Source organism: Spea bombifrons, chromosome 1 (assembly GCF_027358695.1).
Source record: "Spea bombifrons isolate aSpeBom1 chromosome 1, aSpeBom1.2.pri, whole genome shotgun sequence".
In the NCBI taxonomy this organism is placed as follows: domain Eukaryota; kingdom Metazoa; phylum Chordata; class Amphibia; order Anura; family Pelobatidae; genus Spea; species Spea bombifrons.
In genome coordinates this window covers 65,073,894-65,088,920 of record NC_071087.1, presented here as the reverse complement: position 1 = coordinate 65,088,920, position 15,027 = coordinate 65,073,894, and the positions used below count along the sequence as shown (strand labels likewise).

General features: G+C 33.0%; 1 protein-coding gene across 4 annotated transcripts in view; it reads right to left on the bottom strand.

Moving 5' to 3' along the window:
- NRG1 (neuregulin 1) overlaps nucleotides 1–15,027 on the bottom strand; it is a 73,129-nt gene that overhangs the window by 8,770 nt on the left and 49,332 nt on the right. For 2 of the 4 annotated variants that reach the window (XM_053462945.1, XM_053462936.1), the window contains 3 exons: nucleotides 8,747–8,861; nucleotides 6,964–7,031; nucleotides 1,414–1,437 (listed from right to left, as the gene is read on the bottom strand). In XM_053462945.1, coding sequence (XP_053318920.1) covers nucleotides 1,414–1,437; nucleotides 6,964–7,031; nucleotides 8,747–8,861 — 207 coding nt within the window. Of the gene's footprint in view, nucleotides 1–1,413; nucleotides 1,438–6,427; nucleotides 6,487–6,963; nucleotides 7,032–8,746; nucleotides 8,862–15,027 lie in introns of all 4 variants that reach the window. The other 2 variants (XM_053462963.1, XM_053462954.1) reach the window with 2 other exon arrangements.

Here is a 15,027-nt window from a genome sequence, read left to right as displayed (position 1 = left end):
AGGATTATTATTAATGGAAAATGCAATTTAGTTTAAAAAGCATATTATTGTTATTGTTATCAATGACACTGTATTAGTAGCATTAAAGAAAGGAAAATGTTTTGATGTGAATCAAAAAGAAAGCATTCTAAGTATGCCAAAAATCAATCACATTTTAGCTCCTAAACTATAATTTATAGACCTTTAGTCTTTGCAGATTTCAGCATCTTGAGAAAAGGAGGTAGTACAAAAAATAAAAGAAAATATCTCTCTTCCTCCCTCTACAATACAAAAAAATGTTCTTTCAACTATATTAGTGTATACTAATATTTGTAAATGGCTGCAAATTATATTTTTTTAGAGGAGCAACAAAGTCATAATACATTTTAAAATTGAAATGTTTCTGTTTCCACAGATTATGTTTTAATAAATACTCATATACCTCTAGATGTATAATATATCTTGTTAATACATATACACCACTCAATATAATTTTTAAACAAGCTCCATTGTAATTCAAGCCTTCAACTCCTTCATCAATTATAAAAATATCCAAGTTTGGCTGTGTTTGTGAATCAGTAAAAAAGGGATTTAAACAAGATATCTAGCAATCACACCATAAAATCAAGGGTATTTAAACAAAAGGTTTCCAGTTAACTACTTTACTATTTCCCGTTTTCATTTAGATTCTGTGTAGAAAAAAATATTTTGATGTACTAAGGTTATTTTTTAAAGCCTACATTAATTATTGTAATTATTGAGGGTACCTAAATTATGCCGATTTATGTCATGGAGAAGAAACACATATTTTGTTTAAATTCTAATTATTTAAGGTATTTAACGTATACTGATGTCATGAAGAAAAAAAATACTTTGACAACATATGTCATAGACTTTGTAAAAATTCACTAAAAAATCAATCTAGACTTGCCTTTAAATTAAGAAGCATACTAACAACTATTTAAATAGATTTTCTAATACCACTAGAAAGAAACCTTGAAAGGTTTAAATCAAGGTAAACTAACTTCTACTTGTGACACAATAAGATGTAAGAGATCCTTATAACTAATAACAATATAAATATTAAAATGTACTTGTTGGTTATCTAATCTAATAATCTCTTTTTGATAAGCGTGTGAGTATTGTCTATCAGTTCAGTTTTTCCAAACATTACCTAAGTATTAACTACTTGTAGATAACGGTCAAATCAGTTTAGTGCAAGCCAATGCAACAGTTAATCGTCTGACCTTGGGTTATGTCATATAGATCATAAATGGCATGATTTTTAACCAATAATATCTAGGAATCTGACAGAGAAAAGTGTTATAGCTGTATGATCCCTTCCAAAGCATAAGGAAATTGGTTAGAAATTGAAGGAAAAAGAAGCTTTTAGGCTCTAATATCTGCAGGCTAAAAGGAATGATTGGTCCATACCCATAAATTCAATTCCAAGATGCTCTGCCAATGCAGAAAGTTGACAAAAAGAAAGAAAAGGGAAAAAGTTTCAGAAAAGAGCAATACACTGTACTCAAAACAAATTATACATGAATTCCATGACTACTCTGTGTGTGCACATTGAAGCGGGACACGTGACTCATGATTAAGGGGCAGATCAAGTGTCTATGTCCTCTTTGGGTTTTTAAAGTGGTAACACAGACACTATATGTCAACATGAATACAGGAAGAAATCTGAATGTATATAAAGGTTGGCTCATAAACATAATATTTACGTATAACCAATTTTAAATTTTGGTATCCGAATTTTTAGACATCTGGATATTTTAATATTGGATTTCATTATTCTATAAGTGATATGTATAAAAATGACTTTGTATGATAAGAAATATAATAGAAACAACAAACATTTTTCCTATGCAGAAACAACTAAAAATGAAAAGCTTTTAAATAAACAAAATGAACAAAATATTAGCATATGACTAAAGTTATAAATATACATTTGAGTACAATAATATGTAAGAAACTATATGTTCACGTCATTAAAACAAAAATATTAAATATTTTATAAAGCTAATGTAGTGCATTATTTTTTTTTTTAATAAAACATAAAAGGTTTAGCCAAAAAGATAAACAACAACAAAGAAAAAAATTGAAACTTTCATTGTTCGCAAAGTTCAGATGAATTAAATAACAGATTTTTGGTCCGCAATCAGTAACACTTCAAGGGCTATATAATAAAATAGAATCCATCCAGATTTCTTCCAAAGACAGCCATTATTAGAAGCCTACATTGACATTGCTAATGAAACATATTAGTTGCACAGAAAGCTTAGGTTAGTGGCATGCCCATGCATACATATTTTTGCTTTATGCAATTGTATATGCAGGAAATTTAGCCTATTAGATTAATGTTTGAATACGTTATTAGACTGCTTCTGTTTGAAATAAATCAATTTCAAATTGATCTGTAGAAGCAGGCTTTATTGTGTCTTAACAAGGAAACATGCTGAGAAAACATGCATTACTACAATTCACAGCTATGGCTGCTGTTATAATAACGGAAATCACTTGAACTGAATGGTGAACAATACATATATTGCTTTATTTATCATAGTTTAACCCCTAGTGTAGAAAATACAATGATTTGTAATCATATTTACAAATATCTTTGCAACAAAATCTTATATCTTTTGTTTTGTCCTAAGAAGAGAAAGGTGGAATGGATGGACTATAATGTAATGTTTACAATAATTACATCATTAGCAGGGGCACACTAAAATGGCACCAGGTGCCCCAGTAACAGAGGCACCCAGCAGGGTCATGTAACACATTTAATGTTATCCTGTGGTAATAGGGGCAGCTTGTATAAAGAGTGTGAGTGGCAAAAAAGAGAAAGACTCCATGTGTGAGGTAAGAGGGCGGGTGTACTATGTGAGGTGATGGGAGATAGGAGGGAGAGGAAGAGAAGAAGAGGAGAATAGAAGCAGAAGAGGAGAGGTAAGGAAGAGGGAAAGGGTGATGAGAGGGACAGCGTGAGTGTGTATGTATATGTATAAATGTGTATATTGTGTGTGGCTTTAGAGTGAAATGTATTGTGTTAGAGTGTGCGTGGGCATATTGTGTTAAAGTGTGTGCATTAGTGCATGGTGTTAGCATGTGTGTGTTAAAGTATGGTGTTAGCATGTGTGTGTGAGCGTATCATGTTTACCATGTTTAGATGTGTGAAAGTATGATATTTGCGGGAGCGTGGTGTTGAGTATAGTATGAGAGTATCTGTTACTGTATGCTGTTATTTATGATTGTGTGTCAGCATATGGTGTCAGGGGTAAGCCCATGTGGCTCGGAGTTGGTACCAACCACATAATTCTCAAGCCAGACTCGACCGCAACAGAAGGAATATCCGTATGGATACTTGTGTGGATCAAAGTGCTGAACAAGAAAAGAGTCCTTGTACTAATTTCTTTGTGACAAGGCCAATGCTGGCTCGTAACAAGTCTTGTTCTCAAATGTCAGACCACACTTTATGCATGTCTAACAAATAAAGCAAACGATAAGTCAGACCTTACTCTGGTCTATACAATATAGCGTAAATATACATTTTAAACATTATTCATTTATGTTTTAGATTTTATTTTTCTGTCCAAAAAATTAGTTTCATTTTACTACGTTGCACTTAGTTCTTTCATCTAGACATGGCATATTGGTTTATCTCTCAACTCTTTCCGCAAATACTGACCAAACTGTTGGAATTAATGCTCTGTAATGAAATTGATACTGATTATCAAATTCCAGACTATCAGTATATTGCAATATTTTTATAAAACCTGAAAAACATTTTTCTAATTTAGTGCAATCCTACACAAAAATGTCCTACACAAAATGTAGTGGCATGTTTTTTATTGTCTTGGACAATAAAAGATATTTTCTATGTTAGCAAACACTACAATAAAAGGCATAAAACAGGGTTGTCAGATGAACACAACTCTGCTCAGTTCAGCTGCGATTGCAGACCTAAAATCACATATGGATAACAATATTGTGCCCCTCTGTACCTGTCAAAATCGGTATATAGTGGCTAAAACTGAAACATATAACGCATGTTACTAATTGCTTTTATAGTGATCTTTTATTTGTTGAGGAATATTATAGTGTGGAAAAGCAAGCAGTAAAAAAAAAAATCAGTTTCCAAATGAGCTACTAAATATTTTGTATTATTTAGTATAAATTTCACTTGTAATTATTCAGCGATCTATAGTTAGGAAATATACTCTATTGCATAATTAGACTAAGGAAAAAAATTACTGCTAACTCACCAGCATCAGGTACAAAAACAGCGTGCCCAGATTCATTTGCTGTTTTATTTCATTTACTCCATTGCACTCGGTGCAAGGGTAGCTATTCAATTACTTGATATATTTATGTTTGGTATTGATTCTAGCCCCATGCATTCAAACACTTTTTGGGTTAGGGATGAAAACAACAAAATAAGTAATCACAACAAATGGCAACATTTTTAAAAAAAAATAAAGCCATTAACACTGTTGCTTGCTATGGTGGTTCCACTTACCACTTTGCACTAGATTTGATGATTTTTAAAAGTAAAAGCTAATTTGAGATTAATAGATTAATTATCTAGTTCTACTTTCTAGTTTTACTGTATATTATCAACACTAGTTACTGAATATGTTATGGCATACCAAGAAAGATTCAGATCAATTATATTGTTGTGGTTTTTTACACGGCTCATACGTTTTCAAATCTCACTGCATGTGGACATTTAATTGTGATTAAATTGCTTTACTGATGTATTACAATGCAGCATGCATTGGGTCTTAAAAACAAATATGACAAATAATGAAAAATATTGTGATCAAATGCTGTTGGAAATGAAGGTAATTGATTTGTGCAACATGTTCTAAATATACAGTATGTATGACATCATAAAACACGAAAGCACCGAAACAATCTCTTAACAGGTATTTATAAATGTTTTGGAATACTATCAAGTACTTGTGGGAAATTCTATTTTTTTCTAACATTTGTATTTTAAAACATTAGAGGTTACATTTAAAAAGGCGATTCTGGTGCAAAATAATTCTGATTCAGGAATTGAAAAGTGGTCTTATTACCATATCAACCAATAGAACCATAGCACTACTGAGTGCTATGGTCCACTTTCTGCACACCATTGAATTCATGCAGGTTTGCATTCTGCTTCTGATCCTAAAGCCACCAGCAGGTGGAGCATACGTAATCCCTGAAAGCCCCTACATCCGAATATATTATTGGTTTTGTACTTCTCTGTATCGTGTTTTAATGTTGGATACTATATTAAGACATGATATTTACCTTTTTAAATGTCAAAAGCAGATGTCAAGGCAGGTGTTTTAAACCTGTCTGAGATAAATAAGAGAACATATAGCAAGGGGTGTGGAAAGTGACAGACTGAGGATTTAAATTAGACATACATTTAAAGGCCAGCTTCTGATAAATGAGCTATGTGCAGCCACTTGCATTGCGCACATTTTGCACCATTACACGTTTGTAGTATGTATCCAGGCTGTGGCTAAAAGCCGAAATCTACTGCATAAGCGCCAATAAAGGTACATCAGATGTGGCATTCCAGTCTATGCCTCCGTATGAAATATGAATGTCACTGTATTCCCACCACATAACAAAAATCATTTTTTAATAATAGAGCCAATAGTCCATGATGCCTTCATTATATGTAATTAGGCTCAGGATGTGTAGAATGGGGCCTCTTCTTTCCATCTAACATTTTAGCTATTTATCAGTTATTGTAAATGTAGTCTGTTTTGTTTGATTTGTCTATCTTCTGCTGTTTTTCTATGCGCCCTAACATTTAATGAAAAAACTGTCTCTTTCGCCTTTCAAAAGCTTGTATGTTTTTACAATTTTGATCAGGATTTGATTCAAACACTCATTTGATTTGTATCACAACCATTTCATGTATGAGTTATAACAATAATAACAATAAAAAAAAAACAGGAAAATAGAGCTCAACATTTAGTATCTGCAGCCTATCCATTTGAAAATAGAATATGCTAGAACTATTGTGGGTAAAGAGTAATGATATGTATATGTGTGTGTTATATATATATATATATATATATATATATATATATTTTATAACACATATTAATCTTTAAACTAATACATGTATTATAATATATTTTTTATCTTACCTCCACGTGGCTATATATTTAATATTTAATAACGTATTAACATAATACTGCATGCATGCCCAATAACCTTACACTGAATGAAATATATATTTAAATAATAATAGTAACTATTATTATTGCTTTTTGGTATCATGCTACAGGCAGAGGCAAACAGTACTAAGCCTAGTAGAGAGAACAATAAACCAAGTACGAGGTGAGATCTGAAGAAAGATGCAGCAAGTGGAAAGCAGCACCATTTTGAGCATGCTCCTATTCAAGCAGAGACAGAAAGGAAGTGGACGTACTGTAGAAGCTGGCCATTACGTAGTTTTGGCAGCGATCACCAGTAAATTCATTTGGACACCTGAGAGGAAAGACAAAAAGGGTAGAGAAAACAGAGAAAAAAGAGAAGAAATGAATATATAACAAGAAAGGAGAACCTTCAAGTGTAAACTGATTGTTCTTGGAGATTCACTATCAAAGACAGAACCTCTGCTCCTGTTACTGGCATGGCTGTTGTTTTTTTTTACTGTTATGAAATCCATGAACACATAAAGCCCGGCAATATATGGACACATTTTTTTATGTACTGTTGACCGGCATTTTTTCTATTCCATATAAGCTCTAATCAATAACACGATCAGTAAACACAAAGTGGTTGGTGTCTAAAGATTCAAATCATGAAGCAATTTGGCTCTTTTAAGTCATGTGCAGAACAAAAGAGCAGACAGTTCTATCAGATAAGTGATGGCACCAAGTATAAGAACGTTTCATTTTTTTAATTTGTTGCTGTATTTGGGGGGAGAAAAAAAAAATCAAAGATCAGATTATTTTAACATACTTTCTGGTCTTATGACTCTCATGGGATCATTTTCAGCACATCTTGCTCCAGTGTATCCAGGCTGACACCTAAATGGCAAAAACTTGATGAGCAGAGTAAAAACAAAAAAAGAGGTTTCCACCTGCACCGTTCCCATTGGGCATGAGTAGTTTTCTAAATAACCTGATTCTTAGGAGGAAAAAAGGGTTCAAAAAGCAAAGTTGGAATGTACATAAGATAAACATAAGATCTAGAATAGTGCATTTGAAATAAATATGCATACACAAGATAGAGAACTTTAAAAACAGTGTTGTAGAAGTTTACAGATATCTTATGTTCTTCAGTACATATTCCAGGGTATAGAAAAAAACACTTAAAAAAGATTGAGTCAAATATACAGATACATAGAATGTAATATAAAATGTATACATAAAAAGGAAGAAATAATAACATTATCAGTTGTAAAAAAAAGTAACAGTTCATATTTTGAAGAGCAAAGTAAAATGTTCTACAAATTTCAAATTGTGTCTTGTCAAGAATAATTGATGGTATCTATACATATAACTTCTATTTATGTATTTGGTTACTGAAAGAAACAAATCATTGATGATAATTAATACAAATGAAAGAGTTAATGAATCTGAATTAAATTATATACATTGTTAGCATGCAATAAAAAGTCAAAATAATTAATTTATTCATTTAAGTTAAAGGGAATGTATAATTGAGAGACCAGAAACATCCAAAATAAAATGCTCAGACCTTACAGCCAATGTTCTTTTTCCTTTAACATAGTTGTTTTCATATATTTAATGATGTTTATCTGGCTTGTATTTTTTTTATTTTTTACTGACAATGTTATATGCCTTAAAAACTAAAAACATATATTCTGTTATCACTTTGAGTGGTGTAACAATATACATATTAAAAAAGAAAAAAAAAATTCAAATATGTGCCAGAGTTAAATGTCAAAACTGATGTCAGTGCCCTTTAAATGTATACAGGTGAGACTATAACTAGTAAGCAAAACTCAAAGTGACCTTGAATCACTGACATACCATATGTCTTTGTTTAGCAAATCGACTTTCTTTTATGGATTATGTGTTATATTCATGATACAAATACCAAAATAAATGGCGATCAATTACACAACTATTTAGCATATTAGTAAACATGGTTGTAAATTAAGTGGTACATAGGTGGAAAAAGACTATAGCATTAACACCCAGAGGTAAATAATCATAAAATTCAATGAATGACATAACTCAATAAAAATGTTCTGAAAATTTGCAAGGGTTTATGTAAAATCCAGAACAAGGTTAAGAAGATATGTGCATCCCACCTTCAAATCAGTTATCATTAGAAACTTCCCCTGTCTGCTTTAATATGGACTTAAAAAAAATTCAGATAAATTGAACATTACTGTTAAACACATTGAAATTGTTACTGTAAAACACATTGAATTCTGTATATCGCAGAAATTTGATGACAATAGAATGTTCCTTGCAGAAAATTTACCAAAACCCCACTAACCTTTATGTTTCTACATGTCAAAAAACAAGAAAAAAACGTTGAGGAGAGTTGGATATGAGTTTGTGTGTAGGAGGTAGTCAGATCCAGAAAGTATTGTGCACAGAACTGTGTTCTAATTACTGTCGAAATTATTTTAATAAACAATCCCATTTCTAGTTTTGTAACATTACGTTAAAGATTATGTTGAAAGAAAAACACAAGACTTTTTAAGTACATGATAATGTTAAATATTTTTTTTTGTAAGTAGATTTTGTAAGTAGGTTTTCCTTACTTGCACAAGTATTTCGTGCCGCTTGCAATTCCATTTAGCATATAGCATTCACCTCCATTGACACAGTATGTCTTTTCCTTTTCTGGACATCGTATAAGGTGCCCTGGAGCGGGAGCTGTAAAAAAAAATAAAAGCAGACTTATGTATACTTACAGGTACACAACTTGATCTCTAGATGATATCTGGTATAACATAATCCTACCTCCCCCAACACATTAATAAGGTTTTGGTAGCAGTATAAACTGCTTTGTGTGCCCACTATGTAGGAGGTGAGAGTAGGTTCTCACCCTATTGAGAGTGTGCCTTGACGTGGCGGGTGAGCTTAATTATGCTTTGGCCAATTCATATAACCAAAACCTCTCATTTATATTATGTTTATATATTTGTTGCCAACTTTATTAGGGTGAGAAGCGCAGACAGTTTTTGCTTTTTGTATACATTGTACAGCCAATACACTGTATTTGCAGTATGCTTACACCTGTTTGGTAGGCCTCGTATTATACATTTGTATTTGAGCCTGTGACTAGCTTAGCGCACCGACATTTTTTCTTTTCCCTATAACATAATCCTACCCCTGATGTGGTCACTTTTGATATTCTTTTTGCAAACTTGACTTTCATAATACGACAACCTCCTAGCAATTTTAAATTACACTTATTGGAACAGTTGGCATATATAAATGATCAGAGCCAAGAAAACATACATAAAGTGCATAAAATGCAAACTAAGATTTCAAAGAAATCTAGAATGTGACTACAAAACGTTTAGGTTAGTTTTTAAATTAAATATATGTATTATACATTAGCAACTGATCACTAGCAAGTTATGTAACGGTGGGTTTTTTAAGCTCCCAGATGCTGAAAAGTGGTTGTTCCTGAGTAGCTCCAGCAGCTCTTTCTGCGTTACCGTGCATAAAAGTAAGCAATGGATGCCACAAGGAACTGTGATTTCCAAAGGACAATGTTGAATGCTCTGATTCTTCAAACTGAATTATTACATTAATAGGTGATACCAGCGTTTCATCTTTGATCTATCCACAGTGGCTAAGAAATCCACACTATATTTTATGGGAACAATCAAAACGTTGAATCTTAAGCTTACACAGTATCATACAAACTACATTAACAAACAAGGGTGCTGCTCTTGAGCAGTACAAGACCAGCTGTGGAAACATATTTTGCACTAAGACCCCTATTGTCATCACAAACTGAAATGCCTTAAGACATAGACAATATGGTTCCACTGTGATATGCCACATGCAGCCATTACTAATTACTTGTAATGTGGAAAATGCATGATACATGAAGAATAAACTCATGTACAAATCTCTGTAACCGATGACAACATAGCCTTCATCTACAGTGTACTAAAACTACACTGTTATATCATTTGTTAAATAGGACAGGGTCAAAGAAAATGTGATACAAATATTTTCTTTAATACAGTGCTCTTTTGATATACTGAACTATAGTCGGTATAATGAACAAACCTAATTTTTTCTCCCTTTCACCCTTGTTCTTGGTCCTTGACAATGAGGACAGCAAATATTTGCATAATTTTTTTGTTGTAAAAACAAAATGCAGCCATATCGGCGTGATTAAATAATAATAATAATAATAATAATAATAATAACCAGTATACATGCATCAATGTCAAACTATCCTGGACTTAGAAACTTCCCTTGTGATATAGAAACTGTTTTAAAAATATACCTGAGAACATCTCTTTAGCTCTTCAAAATTGTGAAAATTGGAAAACAGCTAGTTTCCCCCCCCCCCCCAGAATACAGATAAGAAGATTTTAAAGCCTCGGTGTCCGTTCTAGTTATACCTTACAAAGAAGTTTACTGGTTTCTCTTACATTCTCTTGTTTTCATCATGTTTTTCCTTATGGGAATAAGCACAGCACAAGCCTCAGATACCATATCTAAAGGACAAACATTTAACAGATAACGCAAGACAATGTACTTCCTTAAAGCATGTCCAAGAAGACAAAAAAATAGACTGAATGAGGTTTTATTTTACTTAGTGATAATACCAGACGAGTATTCATGTTTTCCTTAAAAAAATGAAATACTTTTTATTTAGGGTTAAGCAAATAAGTCTTACCTGAAAACGTTCTAAACATTCTGTATTCTGCAAAGCACTGTAAAGATGAATCCAATCTCTGTCTCAACCAATAATGATTTCCTTGCTTAATATGTATTTAAAAGGCTACGTCACGGTAATATCAGCGGATACTAACTGCTTGCGTGTCAGGTTTAAAGGTACTTGAGACACCATGCCAGATACTGACACTGAAGATTTCTACTTCCAGTGGATGAATAAGCATATTTTGAAAAGTAACTTCAACTTAAGATGCGCAATGTGCCATAACTGCAATAACATTTTGATAAGACAAAAGGAAAAAGCACCCCACGGTTTTTGAAGAGCGCCCCCCAAGTCAATATGTATTAGTTTTGTTATTTGCTACTGTTTTGTTATGTTTTGTGTATATGTATTACTGTACCTGCATATAATATATGCCTAAGTGTCCTCAAATAAATAAAACAGACATATATTGATACAAGATGTCAAAAAATAACACATACGTATGCAAGCACGGGTAAACTGTATATTACACGGTGTGACTTAATCATAAACATTTAATTATGAATAAAACCCTTCTCTTTGAATAAAACGATACACATGAATGGGCTTAATTGAACGGTGAATTGGATAAACTAAGCTTTTTTTTTCTTTCAGGAGCAGCTGAAAGCTACCGAACCTAAGAAATCCTGAAGTTTCCGCACAGTTTCTTCATTTCAAGCCTTGTTGGACAGATTTGACATGAGCTGAAAGCAGTCACTTCTGTGACTGCAGATTAGCCAAATTGTTATCTCAGGATTTCCTGTGCAAACTGTAATGCTCAAACATTCAGTCTCTAGATGATAAAAGAGTCGTGTTATCAAGGAGCCTCACACATTCCTTGGCAGGTTCAGCCTCGCAGGTATACACGAGTTCAAGAAGAATACTTTTTTTTTTCTCAATAAGAATTTATATCTTATTTTAAAAAAACCTTACAAATGAGTTGCAGAACATTTTTAGTTTTTATTTTTTTAAGAAAAACCCATATCAAGGGTATCTCTGTATTTTTATACTTAAATATTTAAGAGACGTTAGAAAAGGCTTAAATACATTATGCCTGCATGTGTATGTATGTTCATTCCTCTGTGCTCTAAATCATGTTAAGATATAACTGCAACAGGGAACTTTCTATTTTCCGGAGTATTGCTTTGGCCTCTAAATGGAATTGAAGAAGAGTGGTGCCCCAGACAAGATACTATACAAGTCTTTTAGAGAGCCTTCTTTTAATTGTTTTCATGTTGGACTGTTAATCTTAATGAAAGACAGCTTTGGATGTATGAAAACAATTTAGTATTTATTTACAGGTAAGTTACCAAAAAGCATCTATGGTCCTTTGTTTACTTGATTTACTAAAGCTAAAATTGAGATTTGTTATTAGTAATCCAACAGAGTTTTAAATCAAATGTGGCAGGGGCCATAATCCTGAACTGTTGTTGCTATTGCTATTTGCTATTGCTTGGCTGATAATCGGGGCCATGACTTCTATGGTGCAAGATGGGCAGCTGCCCCAGTCAACAAAAGGTGAAGGATATACTCGAGCCATCTGGCCACCTACTTGCCCTTCCATCTGTTTCTGGTAACAGATATGACATGTATTTCTGTACGCACCCCAGGTTCTGAGATCCAAAGGTATGACTCTGATGATCATGAAAGTTGCAGTTTTGCAGAAGCATGTGAGTCATCTGATGACTGCAGTTACTCCACTGCAAATATATGTATATTTGACATGGAATGATTGAGGCTAAAGGGATTGCAGTCTGTGTGTTCAATGTATATCCAACACCTCCTAGTGTTTCTTGTTTAATGAAGTATGACTTAGGAAGACTATTCTGCCACCTGAACAGTCACGGGGAACTGATGTTAGTCATGGTAAAATGATAAAACTAACTTTAGTTCTGAACAGAAAATAATGAAAGAGGACAACACTTGCTTCTGATGTCTGAGACCTAACCTTAAATGTAGACATTAATGGGCTTTGTGTTGTAGGTTATTATCTTAACATCAAAACATTCCTTGTCCTTTGATCCTCTTTTTTGTGGTTTCCAAAATAACCATAAAAGGGAAAATGATGACAAAATTAAAAAAATATATATGCTAGCTGTAGAATGACTGCTATAATAAAGACATAAATTAATAGTCCAATTATACAGATGTTGTTTAATTAAAACTTCTAATTTAATAAGCATATAGAATTGGCATTGTCCATTCTAGTTTCGTTTCTGGAACAGCCAATAACCTAATTAGGCATATTGCTTTTCAGCACAAAAATAGCACAAGCTTCAGTGAAGTGTCACTGATGAAAGTGTTAATGGTTCGTAAAGAGTGTATAGGGCCCTGGGATTCAATACTTCAGAAAGGTAATGAGCGAGAAAAAAAGAATACATAGTCCTCTCAGCATCAGTATTTAGATCAGAAAGAGCTCAATGATAGTATCCGTAATTAATGTTCACTAATTATGTTATCCATTTAGCGATCATGGTTAGGATGCAGCTTATAAGGACTTCCTGTGCTGACTCAAACACTATTGTTGTGCTTACCCTGTTGTTTTAGCAGTATACAGCCCCTATCAAATGAATGTAAAAGCACATTCATGTGTCTGTTGCTGAATAGAAGTACAATGATTTACTTGCTTTTATAGAACAACCACAGTAGCCGAGCCATGAAGTTATTTAAAACTCCAGAAATTGTAGTTCATGGTTCAGTGGAAATGTGTTAGGCGTGCATCCAACATGGGAGTATGTTAAAATCACTTTTTCATCTCTGTAGATTAACCACAGTCTGAAAATATTCCACGTCCACGCATAATTCTGGATACCACCTTAGCAGAGTACAACTTTCTAAATGAGGAAATTCAAGGTATGTACTCCTATCACAGTCTAGAAACATGAGTGTGTGTAGACATGGTCTAAAAAGTACAGCACTTCAGAACCTCCACTTACTAACACATGTTCTATCTCTCCTTGTTATATTAAATATAAGGGCAAAGTTATCCCAACATCAATAATTGACACAATACCTTTCTTTTTTCGCCTAACAATAGTTAGGCACAATAAAGCCACGTATGGAATTGAACATTGTACGAAAATAATTTATATGCACTCAACAAATACTATATTTTTTGAATAATACGACTTATTAATTAACACAAAGTAATACAGACTTTCTGTTTTCTAATACAATTTAAATCATGTAGGTATGTTTTTATTATTTAAATTATTTAAAATATGTTCTAAAGAGAGATAATGAGAGAAAGAAAACCACTAAACAAAGCCAAGGTCGTTCTATAATACATTATTGCTCGGTAAGGTGAGGCAAAAATAGAATTGACTTTGCCTTTTTTTGAAGTATTTTATTACAATCATTTAAAGCTGACATGCTTTTTCCTCTGCATTGTTAAAAGAGGACACTAAAATCAATGCACACACACTATCCGGTTCTGAGAACCTCACATCAAAATTAAAAGCAAGGTTAAATCCTAATGATGAGCCGACAAATCTTCACTAATTCAACATTGTATCTGATTCTGGATCCTTGGCCCTTTTCTTAATGTTGAATTATAGCTTCATTCACTTTGTTAACATTATATTTTATTGATTTGTTTATCAGAAAGATCCTTTAATCTTACACATTTGTTTTTAGAAACAATGAACTTAAATAATTAAAAGGGACCTCTAGTAAAATCATAAAGGAACAGTGTTGTTGTTAACAACTCTGAGCATCACCACTCATCACTATCGGCAACACATACTCATTATAACTTATATTGTACATTTTCACAAGTCCTCTTTTAATTAACTCGGGGCCAGGCTGCTCACCTAACTAAGCGTACTGGATAATATAGATGAGGGTTTAACTAGGCCCCAATAATGATCTGACTGTACACGATGACATGACTTCACTTTTCATTCAAGGGTTTTTATTCATCCTCTGAAGGTGCTTAAGGACCAGATTTACATTAAAACTATATTAATCACCAACAAACGGCAAGCTGTTCATTTAACTGATATCTGGGTCTTTACAACTGCCCTAATTTAATGATTCAATTTTGTGCCATCATGGCCTCCGAGAGCTACTCCATCAATGTCACCTACGGACCAGGAGGAAGTGGAACAGTTTCATTTTTAATGATTACTTAATTAGCCTAAGTGGCTGAGG